General features: G+C 32.7%; 1 protein-coding gene across 1 annotated transcript; it reads right to left on the reverse strand.

Moving 5' to 3' along the window:
• Positions 1-1,032: 1,032 nt before the first annotated feature.
• Positions 1,033-3,817, reverse strand: LOC106783655 (homeobox protein engrailed-2-B-like). The gene is made up of 2 exons (XM_014742366.1): positions 3,029-3,817; positions 1,033-1,388 (listed from the first exon to the last, which is right to left on the reverse strand). Exons 1-2 carry the CDS (start codon positions 3,690-3,692, stop codon positions 1,033-1,035), a joined length of 1,020 nt encoding a protein of 339 aa, XP_014597852.1. The 5' UTR covers positions 3,693-3,817.
• Between the last annotated feature and the right edge of the window lie 12,098 nt (positions 3,818-15,915).

The following is a 15,915-nucleotide window of genomic DNA, read 5'->3' on the forward strand; positions in this document are numbered from 1 at the left end:
AGATTTATCTTTCTTAAGAGATATTTGTTTCATTTAAATAATATAGTATTTCATTTTATAATATATATAACATAGAATATAAAATATATTTTATACTTTTTATTTTATTTTATATATTTTATTATTATTATTATTATTATTATTATTTATTTATTTATTTAATATATTTCATTTTAGAATTAAATTCAAAGGATTGGATATTGTTGTAATATAGTAGAAACATATTGGATCATTTAAATTGATTTAATCGTTGACAAATATGATAGCGAAGTTAGAATAGGATTACATATTGATTGTTAAAAAACTGATTGATAGGAATGTTATAATGTTCCTCTTTAACATTAGATAAAATTTCAGTCTACAACTACGACGAGTGTACTTGTAATGTAATAAGGTAACGTAAGTCTAGGAAGAATATACAAAGTGAGATCATTTCTTATTCATTTAAAACGATACACATGCATTCATACATACATTCACACATACAGACAGACATGCATACATTTACTTAGCTTGATAACTCGAGACATGTTGCTACTAAAATTAGTTTCCTATCATACATATGCACAAAACTAGTTATATAACTACCTACAGTTTATTTAATATATATTTACAATTTTTATTCACAAAAGAAATAATAAATAATTGACAGATTAACGAAACATTTAGAGTTTACATTCTTAAAATATACTCTTCTTTTTTTTTTTTTTTTTTTTTTAAGTAATTCTATCGATTTATATCTTCTTTTTTAAATTTAATCTGGAATTTTGTTAACAAAAAAGAATTCGTTCCAAATTAAAGATAATAAAAAGATAATATCTTTAAAATTAAATAACCAAAAATAAATCTCTATTATATCTAAATAAAAATATTGCTAATTATAATATCTCAGATAAGTTGAATTTTGAAGTAAATTTTATGATTTGTTTCTTTTTTCACATATTCGTCGATCATAAAATTAAATGAAAAATTTATAATTGGAATAATTAAGAGATACTGTATCTCTAAAAAAAAATGAGAGACATTTACGTTTTACTGTGAATTATTTTGAGGTGCAACGATTTCTTCGCCATCCTCATCTACCGGTACGGTCGAGTGATTGTAAAGTCCTTGGGCCATCAACTGTAGGGCCAATGGATTTTTCTGTCCGCTGGCCTTTTTAATCTTCGCCCTCTTATTCTGAAACCATATTTTAATCTGTGCCTCGTTTAATCCAAGATCCCTCGATAGTTGTTGCCTTCTTATTTCTGTCAAGTATCGATTCTCAGCAAATTCTTTTTTAAGTCTTGACAACTGTTCGTTACTGAATGCAGTTCTGGGTCGTTTCTCCTCGGGGGATCCACTCTTTCCAACACCCTGCGGACGTTTCACTCTTCTCGTTCTTGGTCCTAAACAAAAATTCAAAGAAAACGTTTTTTTTTATTCCCCTTTTCTCGAAATAAGAAAGCTAGAATTAGGAATGTGAAATATTTAACGAAATAATCGTAAAAAAGATTCGATTTCTATAGAAAAATTCGGTAGCTAGAAATATATTGAACGTTTCTACAATTTTTAAGTATTTAATCCAACTCAGAAATAATTTATTATTCTCAAAAAAAAAAAAATAAATAAAAGAAAACGTTGACCACTCCGACTCGTTTAATAATTTTCTATAAAAAAATTTGACGAAATTATATCGTAAAAAGAATTTGACCTCTGGATCAAAAATTCGGTAGCCAAAAAATAATAATTCTATTCCGTTTATCTGTTTCCGATCGTTAACAGTTCGTACAATTCTCACGTATATTTCTTCGTCAACTATGAACGCACGATAGTCTTTCGATGAATATTTATAAGTCCATGGTTGATTTCGAAATTTAGGTACCGGAATACTAAACTTCGTGGAATGTGCTTTCGAAGAAATGAGTCATATACATAATATATAAATATATGTATAAATATATAGAAAGAAATATAAAGAATGAAATAAAGAAAGAAATAAGGAAAGCTTGATAAAACGTATAAATTCCAGAGCGTCAAGTTTGATTAAAAAAGCGAACTCATGATATACAACTTTTGTGCACGCCATCGCGTTCATTAGCAGCGTATCGAATTAATCCGCACGCTCGTGGAATAAATAATTAATCGCGACGGGGCATCGATGCTCGATATTTATCAACAATTTACATTCGCGCCTTCATATTCGATTTTGACCATAAAGGAAGGAAGGAAGGAAGGAAGGAAGGAAGGAAGGAAGGAAAGAGGGTGGTTTGGGAGCTGTATGAAGTACGCATTATCGAAAAATAAATGAAATATTTTCGATATCGTGACTAAACACACACCTAACCGCGGATAAAAATCTATTTGAAAACTATTAGAAAAAGAAATCTCTTTGAGATTAGAATCTATTATTTAATCTCCGTTTCTATTTCCCTCTCTGTGTTTTGCATTTACCTAATTAAAGGAAAGTACGATCTCGAGGCTCGTGCAGAAATACAAGCCGATAGGAGTGTGTAATTAGTAAACACGTTTATCGGGATCGTGAAAGCTCCGGACCACCCCGGTGCGAAGATCGAGAGGTTGCTGAACGTGGTAAAGGTGGTGGAGGTGCAACAGTGCATATATGTGGGTCAGCCGATGATCGTAAAGAATGAAAGAGAGAGAGAGAGAGAGAGAGAGAGAAACAGAAAGAGAGAAGAAAAGAAAAGAAAAGAAAAAAAAAGAAGAAAAAAAGAAAGTAAGAAAGAAAAAAAGAAATAGTAGATCGAGGATATAGGTTCTAGACAATTAAGTTCTGCGAACAAAGACAGGTGGTATCGAACGTCAACCCTCCGTTCTGAAAAAGTGTTAGAAGACTTAGAATTATATTCTAACTGTGTTACGACCTGTGTCGAATAATAGAAATACTTGGGTTCTCGTAACGGAATATTCTATTATTCGAATATTTATATTTGTATTTTACTGTGATCACCAGCTGATTGTTTATACTATTGTAAAAATTTATGAAGGATCGATTTTAACTAAAGAAAAAAGGTTGAATGGGACTCACCAGAAGAAGGTCTGTCGGAATATCTCGTACAGTAGACCCAGGCAGGCCAAAGAGTTCCATTATTTCCATTTTGTGTAAGGTTATTAACGTTAGTGGTCGCACTTTCACCACTAACCGATTCGGTTCCAACAGTAGAAGAAGCGGAACTCAAAGAGGGTGTGCTACCTGTGATAGAGCTACCTGTCACTGAGCTCCTATTACTTGCCAGACTTGCCAGACTAACCAGACTTTCTACGCTTCCACTTCTACTGAGACCACAATGCGACGGACAAGAAGAATCCCTTTCACGATTCACCAGTAGCGAAATATGAGAGGATTGTGGGGATAGCTTATTGTTAATTGGGTTTACCGACGATGTGCTCACATTAAGATCACGTGGAACTGGTATGGATGTTGTTGTTGAATTGTTGCACGAGGACTCTCCTAAGCTGATTTTTTCTGTTCCTTTCGTATTTAAAATCGCTTTCTTTCCAAAATCTGGCCGAAGAATGTTAACAACGCTAAATCTTAAAGCTGTTTCCTCATTTTTCTCTTTACTAATTTTATCCAATTTATCCGCGTCTTTGATTGATTTTTCACGATGAGAATGATGATGATGATGATGATGATGGTGATGATGATGACGAGGAGGACTAACATTCCCCAGTCCAAAAAGTATACCCATGCTGACGAAACAAACACTAACTTTCCAAAGATTTATTCCAAGTCAACTGTTGTCCTTTATATTTCTTTTCTCTTTCACTTGAACAGAAATCTTCAGCTTTTCAGTGTTATATTCAAAACAGTCAAGCGAATATCACTCCACGACACTAAAGTTCTTCATAACTCTCTTCTCCTCACGATCTGTCCTTCAAAAAGCACACTTTCCCTTTCTGTTTTCCTCCCGCTATTTCTATCCTTCCTCTCTTTCTCTCTTTATGTATATATGTATATATGTATTATATAAATTATATATATAATATAGAGATGTATATATACATATATATATGTATATGTATATATATGTATATATATCTCTATATATAATTTCCTCCTCTTTCTTTTTGATTTTCTCAAACGTCACAGAGTAATTTCAACGACAGTAATCTCCAAGAAACAGTATCATGTCATCGTAAAGTATACAAAACAAATTTCAGTTGAAATGGTATTCTCTCCTATAATCTTCAAAATATTCATACTATCTTTCTCTCCCTCTCTCTCTCTCTCTCACTCCCTCTTTCTATCCCTCTCTTCCTCTCCCACTCTCTGTTTATCTATCTCTCTCACTCTCCCTCTATCTCCCCCTCTTGCTCTTTCTGGTTCCAAATTGAACCTGGATCGAGTCCAAAGAAAAGAGAACGCGAGTCTTAGATGCAGGCTTTTCCCGAGGTTTCCGAGTACTCTTAGCGAATGCTGTGACGGGTCTGACTGCCTGTCCATCCGTCGCTCAGTGATGTCTAAACTAGGGGACCCTGAGTCCCTACTTACCGGCTTCCCCGTTCCTCTCTCGTTCCCTCTCTCCTTTCCTCTCTACCTCTCTTTCCTTTCCCTCTGATTCCCCCCCCCCAAATACCCCTGTTCACTCCTCCTACGCGAGAACTCCGAGTGCAGTGCACTAGACACCCTCGATTGTATCTCTATTAACTCTCAGCTCGTAAACTCCGCCCACTGGCGAGCGTATTACCCTACCACGAGGTTCCTTTCGCATTTACCCCCACCACTAGCACCAATGGCACCGGTAGTAGGGGACTCGTCCGGAAAATCAACCCTAACCTATATACTCACACTCTTACTCTCTCTCTCTCCCTCTCTCTCTCGCTTTTTCTATCCATCTATCTGTATATGCATCTATCTATAATATCCTATCTCTATCTTTCTCGTTGAATTTCTATCTCTAAACTGATGTTATAAATCTTTCGGAATAAGAGACGGGACGGGACGGGAAGAGACGAGACGATCAACTTCGATTAAAATATTCTATCTCGGTTGGAACGAATCGATACTATTCGCCTCTTGATAGCCGTGATAGATCGACAGCAATCGTGTCGTCTCATTTTTTACAATATCATAAAGAGAGTCATATGCATGCCGTCTGAATGATTCTATGCGTGGAAAACTTATGCGAATGATATTGGAATCAATTTTAAAAAGAAAAAATGAATTCCATAAACTCGTCCAAATTGTTTTCCTTATTATTCGATTAAGTTCGTGATTTGATATTGTATTTTTGTTTTAAGTTTGTTAGTTTTATAATTCATTTGAGAAATAAAAAAGAAAGAGAGACTGATGAGAAGAAGAGTTAAGGAAGAAGGTACGTGGAATATTCAGCGCCAATGCGACGAGAAAATTCAATTCTCCCCCTCCTAAGAGTCTAAATAATCCCCACTATCAAAGATAGGTCCAGTCTCGCCCACATTCTTGCCCCTCCCTACGATAGCCACGCCCACATTGTACCCCCACCACATTAAAGACGACCACTACTCCATATTTTTGTTCCTCCCCACTGTGACGGCGTTGTCTGACCAGATCCAGCCGGCTAATTCATTTCTTCGAGTCCCTCAACTTCTCCTATCTTCTTCCTTCTTCGATTTTTTATCTTCTACCTCACTCTATATCTCTCTATCTCTCTACCACTCTTTCTCTTTCATTCTCTCTTGTGTTTCCCCATCCACTTTCCGTTCCTCGTGGATGCAATTGTCCAAGATGAACGTCACGAATTGCATCCTAAGAAAATTTACACGAACACCGTCGGATATGTTCCATTCTTTTTCCTATACTTCTCTTTCTCTTTCTTTGATCCTTTTTAAGAACTGCTTTAAGAAAAGGATAGATTACCTTACAAGAGCTATCGATATTCTTGTCTCTTCTAAGCGAGTCAATCCTTCTAATCGATTTCAATTATTACTCGAGTAACTCAATTTAGGAATTTATTAATACCAATATACAGGATGTCCCAAAAGTAACTTTACCATTCACATAAAAGTATCAAAATTAAATTATCTAATAGAATTTCATTATTTTGTTTGTTTTTTATTCAACGATGTGAATTTCCAACTACAGTGTTATTGAATAAGTATCGGTGTGTGTGTGTGTGTGTATATGTGTTATAATCAAATACCTGCCATAGATAAGATTTTAAATTCTATAATTTCCTAAAGTGACTTTTTGAGACCCCTGTGAAGACTTTTTTTTCATTCATAAATTACTAATCAGCGTGACTCGTAGAAACGAATAAATACTTATTGTTAGACTGAAAGTGAATTTTTCGTGATCAAACTCGTACTAATTCTAAGTTTATTCTAATCTGATTGAAGCATATCTTCGATCTCTTTTGTAATGGACGATTTGAAATATTAACCTTTGAACATTTAATCACGACAATACCATATTATTTTCATCATTTCCATACCTCCAACATTACTTACAATTACTTAACGCGCAAAGTGAATTATTTTCGAACGTTTTTGAACACGCGAAGAGATGCTCAAGATATTCCGGCATTTAAAAAGATCCTCGTAATTATAGCACCACGAGTGTTATTTTATGCAAATGACGTACGATTGACGGTGACTTTAACGTCGACTATTATTTCAGTTTCAAAAATGTCCTCGTATTTGTCATCTAAAATTTCAAGATTACAAAAATAATTAATTAACTAGTTTTACGATCATCATACAAAAATATTTCCGAACATATAAACAATTAGAACGATGAAAACAATAATGATCGGTAACAAGAATATCATATTTTTATATGTATACAAAATCACAAATATTACATAAACCGTAAATAAACATTCGTTGTCGGGTACGAGAAAAAATAATTATAAAAAAAAATATGACAGCAATAATAATTAAATGACATTATACAAAAATAATATATTGAACTTATCCAATAATTAATATTAAATTTTTATTTAAAATATTACCATATATCTTATATATCTAAAAACAAAAAAAAAAAGGAAATTGATACAAAACCAAGAATTTTTAATGTTAAAAAATTTCCAATTACATGTCGACCAATCCGTATGTAACGAGATAAGGATAATAATAATAATAATTATCATCAATTAGCGTGAGTATCAATTAGTGTAAAGAAAAGACAAAAAAAAATTGCTTAACATAGATAGATACGTAATAAAAAGCGAGGAAGTCGATAGAGGGAGGGTGGTAGGGGGAACTGAAGAGAGGCAGATAGATTTTATTTAAATTAGAACTCGTTTCGGTAAGAAGGCGATTGGCCGTAACGAAGGCACTTAAATCAAATGGTGAGCGAGTTGGAGGTGATAGTAGGGATCGCGCTCGCGCGCGCAATTCCCTCGTGGCAGCTCGTAAAAGGCGATTTGTCTTTGCCCCATCCCATTAACGCGCGTTAAACGTTTTATCTAATTATATCGGATCAGATCGTAGCAGGAGATTGTCTTCGTTAGTTACACGTACGTTGTATATACATGACTTCTACGTGGTAATTATCTTCAAAGAGTTTGAACTATCTTTACCAAAGAAAGAGAAAGAAAAATAAATACAGACTGTGTGGTGTGTTGTTGCTCTTTCTTTTTTTTTTTTTTTAAATGGAATTTAAATCAGCAAAAAGAGAAGTAGCGAGAAATTAAACGATTTTAAAACCACGCAGATGACATTCAGGTTAAGATCGTGAGCTCATTTCGTTTCTATAAACGCTAACGAGCGTGCAGGTAATATCGTATCTGTATGGGTTTATGTGTGTGTGTGTGTATGAGAAAATGAGACAAAAAGAGACAGAGGCAGGAATGAAAAAAACTTGCATTCAAGTTTTAATAGTATTTCAAGGTAGATATATTCAGATCTTTATTTTCCTACCAAAATCTTGTTTCTCTTATTTATTCAATCATTTTTTTGTTTTTTATTGTTATTTATACAGTGGTAGGTTGTAAAGTTTTAAGCCTAACAACACTAATTGGAAATTAATATCTTTAAAGAAAAAAAGAAATAGAATATATCTAACAATTTTATCGATAAACCAACATATTGATGTTTTGTTTAATTTTTCATTTGTCGATAGAGTAACTTTTGAAACATCTTGTACATAAATAATTGTATATAATATATCTGAATAAAAAAAAAAAAAAACAAGGGAAATTCTTTCATAGCACGTAATACGATTTATGTAAGGTTTATTGGATAATAAATAATAACGATTAAGCATGTCGACTTACGAACTTGGCCTACCGTAAACTTAACGAATTATCGTAGTCTGTTTTTAAGAGCTGTAAGTGTTACGAGCTTAGGCCAGTTTTATTAATGACGAAGTGTACTAGCCTACTCGAACAGAAATAGAGAGAGAGAAAGAGAGAGAGAGTTAGTGCAGGTACCAACTACCAGCTGTTGTTGTAATATACCTGAGTACTTACCGAGTACAAAGCGATCGTTAGAAGTAATACCTTAACCTCGATACGATTCATGTTAAGAACAATAATAGAGATAGCTATTATAAATAAAGCTAATGTGTCTATCTATCAATATATCCGGTCCTCGTGAAACGAACACACAACCATAACCAGGTTCGGTACCAATTTCCAATTGGAACGTTAGTCATGCCAAACAGGGCCCTCTTTGGTATTATCTCTTTCGCACAATAGACATTCATATATACGAGCAGAAAATCCCATAACGAGAACATTGTGTTCGTATATTAAAGTCGGGTTAGAATTTTATAAAAAAAAAGATCTACGAGAAAGTCGTTAGTTTGTTCAGTAAATCTTGTATAAGTAGAGAATTTATGTATATATAATATTATGTTTAAGTTTATTAAATATTGTACGAAGGTTGTGGTAGAAAGTTTTGTAAGAATTGTTTTCTGAAAGTTTTGATACTATGTGTCGATAAATAAAAAGGAATTTAAAATAATTATATATAAAAATACTAATATAAAATATATTTAATATATTATAGACAACAAACGAAAAAATAAAGAAACTACTTTGGAAAATTTTATAACACATAATACCGATAGCAAGAATTTTTCGATAATATTATTTAAATAAGTTGAAAAGTATATCAAATATAAAGTTTTCCATTTTATAAATATTAAAAATCAATATCACAATCCTATATATTAAATATTTTCTTTTTTCAGCATTCAAGAATTTGTTAGCAAAAATTTCAACATTCGAAAGTTTTACTTGGGATTAGAAATAAATTCAAAAGGTTCATTAGCGAGTACACTAAATATTTACAGTAATAGACTTAAAAGAACGTAAATAGTACTTAGAAAAAAAATAAAAGGACTTTAATGACAGAAGTAGAGATAAGTCTTAGGTTCCAACGTGGATCGATGACTTTTTTTCTTTCTTGTCAAAAAAGGATAGAGAAGTAGGGGAAAAAGAACGAGAGAGAGAGAGAGAGAGAGAGAGAGAGAAAGAGAGAAAGAGAGGACCGATCATTATTCTCAGAACGCGATTTGTAAACGGGTTCTATTTATGGCACTGCAAACTCTATAATCAGCCGAGCGCAGGGCCGACGACTTATTTAGAATAATTAATACGAGGCTGAGCTGGTGAACCGGTCACCGACCAATCGGAAACTTTCTTACCCCACCACAAGCGCGTCTGAGGGGAAACGGTAGGCGTAACCTAATTTTAGCCACGCCCACCGCCTCTCAACCTAGCATGCAACTTCGCGTGCCTATCTTTCCTCTCTTCCCTGTTTTTATACTTTTCTTCCCGTCCTACTCCTTCCCTATCCCCATCCCTTTTTCTTTCCTTTCGCCGTCGTGCCAACATCCTTTTCTTTCCTATTCTAGACTCTCAAACTCACTTTTTCCAGAACAGAGACCAATGTTCTACCGAACGACGCGGAACCAAAGCAGATGAGACAACTACTATCAAATTTTTCGCACTTACTTCGATAAACCTAACTCGTTTCGATACTTGAAGGAAGTCATTTTTCTTTGCGACATTTTCTACTATCATCCTGAGTTAACGTATCATCAATTTTCATAAGTATAACCGTTTGCGAAGATACACATAAATTTGAGAAATTCGTAGATATTGTCCTGAACATTCGAGAAACGCAAAATATGCTACACAATATTTTCTTCAGTAGATAGTACATCGTTTCTGAGATGTTCAAAGAGAGAAAAACAAAGGGAATTAATAGGAAGAAGAATGAAGGGTGTCCGACGGAAGGAGACATAGAAAATGAAAGGGCAGAATTGAGAAGGTCTTTTACGACACACCCCAAATAGAACAACGTACTACAAAACGGATGATATTCCCCTAATCCAGTTTATAAACACTCTGTGACCACACCCACTTTCCCAAAGAACTAACGACAAGGGTGCTTTTTCAACCCTCTTCGATAACATTCAACACAACATCGAACACAACGTAAATGTTTCCATAATTCGTTTTTCGTGGTTTCTTATAATATTTCTTCAATACATAAACAAATATTCATTCATTTTCTTTCTACCTTTTTCGTAAGTATTTTTTCTCTTAAACATTCTAGAAACAAATCCTCTAGAAAGTTACTATAATATAACACACATTTCTCTGTAGCTTCGTCGCGTTCTAAGGGCGAAGCTGAGATAATGTACACCCGGTACATGCGAAGATAATCGCACCCCAGGGAGACTTCGGGCGTGCTCGATTATGAACCGTTCTAACACGATGGGGAACCGCAAAGCGTTCCGCGTTCTACTGATTTATCGGTCCTAGGGTGATAAACGAGGCGAGTTCATCACCAGAGACGCCCAAGGAAACTCTTACACATTTTGCTATTATCCTGAGAAAATTTTCGATTAATTTCTTCCACGATTTTTTACTCTCTCTCTCTCTCTATTTTTTTCATCGATTTTTTGTCTCTCTATTTGCAAAAATAATATGATTGATATATTATACTTTTAAATATTATTTGTGTTATACTCGATACAAATTTAACATGAATCGATATTTAGGTTCGATCAAAAAATTCACGATAAACATATACATATATTTATATATGCTTATGTATCTATGTATGTATATGTTAGAGTTGTTGGTGAAGATGCTCGTTACGTTCTCTGAAGTTGGGTGATATCCGCATTCATTAGAATATAAGAGGAGGTCCAGGGAGTCGGAAAGGTTTGCCCACGTGGGCAACACGCCATATTCGGATTCGAAGGAAGGTGGTGGATCACGGGGAACACGCACCACCGTCCTTCCTCTCCAACTACCAGCCCTAAGGATTTACATGTATGCTAAAGTGACCGGGCGTTCTCCGATTTAAGACCAGTTCGCGTTACAATACCTTAAGCGGTATCGCACAATCAAACACGGCCGTACATTTATCCCCACTCCTTTCATTCTCAATGATATAAATAAATAAATAAAGAAAGAAAGTAAGAAAGAGAAAAGGAAGAAATAAAGAAAGGAAGAAGGAGAGTCGCGAGAGCACACGCGAGAAATATCATATTTTCTAGACGATCGTAAATCCAAATACAAGAGGAGGAAAGAGTGAGAGTGAGAGAGATAAAGAGAGAGAGAGAGAGAGAGAGAAAGAGATACCTTACGTATTTTGCATAACTCGACGAGTAATTTATTCCCGAGCGATAAATATAGCTATTCCTTTGCGCATCTTTATTCGCACGATTTGTCTTGAGGAATACAGTCATTAGACGATTAGAAGACGATGGAATCACGATGGAATCCCGTCGATCCTGTTCGATCGATCGATCGATCGTTATAATATTTCTCTCATTCTCTGTCTCTCCCTCTCTCATCAAAAGACGATTAAGAAATAAACATTTGTAAAAAGCAAAAGTAATCCCCCTGTTGTGTGTGAATTATTTGTCTCCTTTATCGAAATATTATTTTCTTTCCTTTTTGCTCTATTGTTCTTTAACGATTCAATCAGAGTTTCGAATCTTATTTTGATTTAATTTTAATATGAAGATATTTTTCAATGGATCGATTATATAAAAGGAAGTGCAATGATATTTTTTTTTCATAAAAATGATTAAATAAAATAAATGAACTATGTGTTAGAACTATCTCGGTGTATTTTTTTCAAAATTATTTCTCTCTTGGTTCCTTCAACAATTCAATTAACTCGAGTCTTCTTTTCATTGATTTTCGATAAAGAGAGAGAGAGAGAGAGAGAGAGAGATTTAAATGTTAGGTAAGAAATGATAATGCCGATTTGAAATCCTTTGAAAAGACGAATGATTTGTTCGGTTTTAGGTAGAAACCTTGACCGTGACGAAATCATAGGGATCTATTTCACAGGTATAAATATATCATCTATGATCCTATTCTTGTTCCCTTTCTTGCGCCCTTTTCCGGTAATAATAAGCCAGGTGGAACGAATTGTGTTTTTAGAAAACATCCTTACCTTTTTTTTTCACGTTTGTTGACGATGATTCCACGTTAAAGAAAATTTCCTGACACTAATACCAATATTCGCGTATCCTTGTTAACCATCCCTTAAACCAATTTTCCTATCTTACCATCTTCCTTGAAATCTTTTCAACCTTTTTTTTACTATCCTTTTTTACTCTACTTTACCAAACATAAATCTTGTACTAATTTTATTACTTCTTTTTTTATTGTCTATTGTATCATTTGTACGATTATTTATTACCGTCATTTACATTACGGCTCTACTATTTCATTGCGAATTTATATAAATTTTAACATTTTACGTTTCAATTATTGCATGAACACAAATATATTTTATTTCAATTTAATTCTTAATTAAAAAAAAAAAACATAAATCTTTTTAAAAATTGTATTATTTTTTCTATCTCATATTTATCATATTCATTATTTCAATTTACAGAATCATTACTATTGTATTGTAAATGAAAAGAAAAAATTCATAGAAATTGTCTTATTTTTATAACTTTCAACAATCGTAGAGAGAATTTTCGTTATTGTAATTCTCATATAATAGAAACAATTTGATCATTCAATTTCTTGATTCCTTTGGAAATAAGATTCTGTCCAATGTATATCTTCAATTAGGTATTCGACAAGAGAACCTTTTTAAGGGACACGATTCGAGATCGTTAAAACGTCGACATGGTCCATTGAAAGTCCAGAATGTTTTTCGACTCGTTGACGTAGATCGCAAAACGAATTCGTTGTTTTTGTTTCTTCAAAGCTTTGAAGGAAATTCGTTTAAAGAGAATTGTTAAATAGCCGTGTCTAATGTGGTAAAACATTCAATGGTCTACTACCAGATGTCCAATAAAAAGTGGAAAGAGAAAGACATTGTTAATATTATTTTCTTTTAGAATTAATTTCTAATCGCCAAGGAGTGTATCAAAACAATTACAAAAGTACTATTTTCTCTTCTTTTGTATCTTTTATTCTGTAGAAAAGAAAAAAAGCCTGACACTATAGTCCAGCGGGACACTTTTACGAATTTATTTAAGATTTTTGAGATTTTTTTTGTCACATTTAACACGGTAGTTGAAAATAAACTTGTTTAATCGTTAACTAGACGTGACGAATCCGTCCCTTTTACATGCTCATACATTTATCTTTGTTGTTGACTAAAACAGCTGGAAATCTTACAGTTTCATGCAACATTAGCTAATCAAATAGTCGACAATGAAAATATTCCTGCTGTTCCAGACAATAGTTGCGAACAATTCACAAAACAGCAAACTGCATGAAGTTTTTTGGCTACCGAATAGAAGAAAAAAACGGAAACTCTTTGAGGTTAAGAAATATATTTTCAGTTCTAATAGAATGGTCACGAAAAAGTAAGCGTCAAAGAATAAAATTTAGACATTTTTTTCCCCTTTTTCATAAGTGAAACCGAACGGTAATCCAAATCTGTTCAATTCTAATCCGATTTTTTTCGAAATATTATAAAGATCGTCTGAGAAAAATATCTAACGGTTGGTTTCAGGTAGCACCTAAAAGGTAGGCAAGTCATCTCGGACAACTTGTCATTTGAATGCAAGACGTTCAGATGTGTTATGCTACCTAGATAATCTCATTTTCCGTGACTAAGATGTCAAAACTTTGTCCTCTTTGACAGCTCGAAGCACTGAACTCTAAACGTTGCCTCTTGTTCCAAACTTTTTCAAGAAAAATGACACGAAGATTTTAGTTGAACGCAGATTGAATGACTTTTTCTTCTTTTCAGAAATAACTACGAAGAGAGAAGAAAAATAATATTGAAAAAATATCAAGAGAAAATGTTCGTTGAAAACTGCAATATCAGGATTAGTCCTTTCGTAATTTTTCAAACCCCTAAACAAATTTTCCACTACAAGTATTAGAAAGAATAACATAGGTTCGTATTTTTTTTGCTTTCTTTAAAAATAACAAGAAAAAAATTCGGAACAAGAATTCGTAAAATATTACAATCTCGTGAATCGTGATATAATTGAACGATTTTTAATATTATAAATAAATGATATGAAATAAAAATTAACAAATACAAATCGCAATATAGATTAACATTTTTTTGTTCTCTTTCGAAATTGTAATAAAAAAATTAAAAAGTTTGTAAAAGCCAACAATTTTATCAGCAATCGCATACGACGACACATTTTGTATACTTTTAACAATAAAAAACTATAAATTTGCGATTCAAAGAACCAGACAAAGCATAGAATTTACAAAGAAACCTACCTGCTATTTCAATTTATTCCCATCTTGAAAACACGACCCATAGTCGTTTATCCTTAGGGAATTGGGCATGATCCTAGGCTTAAAAAGTCAAAAGTCATTTTTTGACGTTAATATTGTTCCTACCACTACTAACAAAAAAGTTGTTTGAAAAAGGCTAGAATTGCTTGGAAAAACGTTTCTATTCTATCTTTTATTTTGTATTTTTGTTCTCTTTTATTCAACATTTTCTAGACAAGTTTACTAATCCTGACCCTAACCCTGCCCATTTCCTCAACCATTCTTATTTTTGAAGAAAACATCCTTATTCTAAATGAGACGCAGCAGGACGATTTAACTCCTGTCACAACAGATCTTTATTTTCTTTCATGGATGTAAAAAATCATAGAAATGTAAAAAATATAAAGAAGATTTATTTTATTCAGATATTAGAGAGTTAAGTAAAAAGACAAATCCTACAATATTTTAACAATAGCTCAAGTCAATGGGTCAAGGCTAACTATTTAACTTTTTTATTATACGAAACAAGGAAAATTTGGAAATTTATTTTATTTAAATTTTGGAACTTATCTGTTCTTTTCTAAATTTGTTTATCGAGTAAACACACACATCAAACAATTAAATGAATTTCAAAAATTATTTGAATAAATCATTCTCATGGGAATTTTTTATTTTCATTTTGTATTGCATATAAAAAATAATTGTAATTGTGTTTAAATTACGGATTAAAAAATGAATTAACGAGATCAAAAATCTTTCTACATTTTATGATCTTTTCCATATATTAATGACGAAATTTAATTAGGTACAAAATTAATATATATAAAGAATATGAAAATAAATATTAATATTTCAATAAATAATAATTGTTTATTATAAATTAATTCGTATTAATATTTATTTATAGATAATTTATAAAAAGAAAATATTACAAATGTTCAGAAATAATTTTTTCTAAACCACTCGTATAACTTTACACTTTTTTAATATATTGAATTAATTAAATAATAAAAAGATAGTTAAAAAAAAAATAAATAAACAATAGAGTTAATGTGATAAATAAAAAGATGAATCTACATTAGTAGAGAATGGATATCTCTCTATATTTTACGATCCTGCCATTACGTTAACACGAAAGCTCATGTATGTAAAAAGTTGATGGTCCAAAGGTTAAAAGGAATATGTGAGGACCCCCACACACAGTTAACAGGTGACGGCATTAACGTTCAAGAGAGATCAGCCATTCACTAAAGAGAAAAAGAGAAAGATAAAGAAAGAAAGAAATAATAAAAGAAAATAA

Source organism: Polistes canadensis, unplaced genomic scaffold (genome assembly GCF_001313835.1).
Source record: "Polistes canadensis isolate GaletaPanama2010 unplaced genomic scaffold, ASM131383v1 scaffold_24, whole genome shotgun sequence".
NCBI classification, from domain to species: domain Eukaryota; kingdom Metazoa; phylum Arthropoda; class Insecta; order Hymenoptera; family Vespidae; genus Polistes; species Polistes canadensis.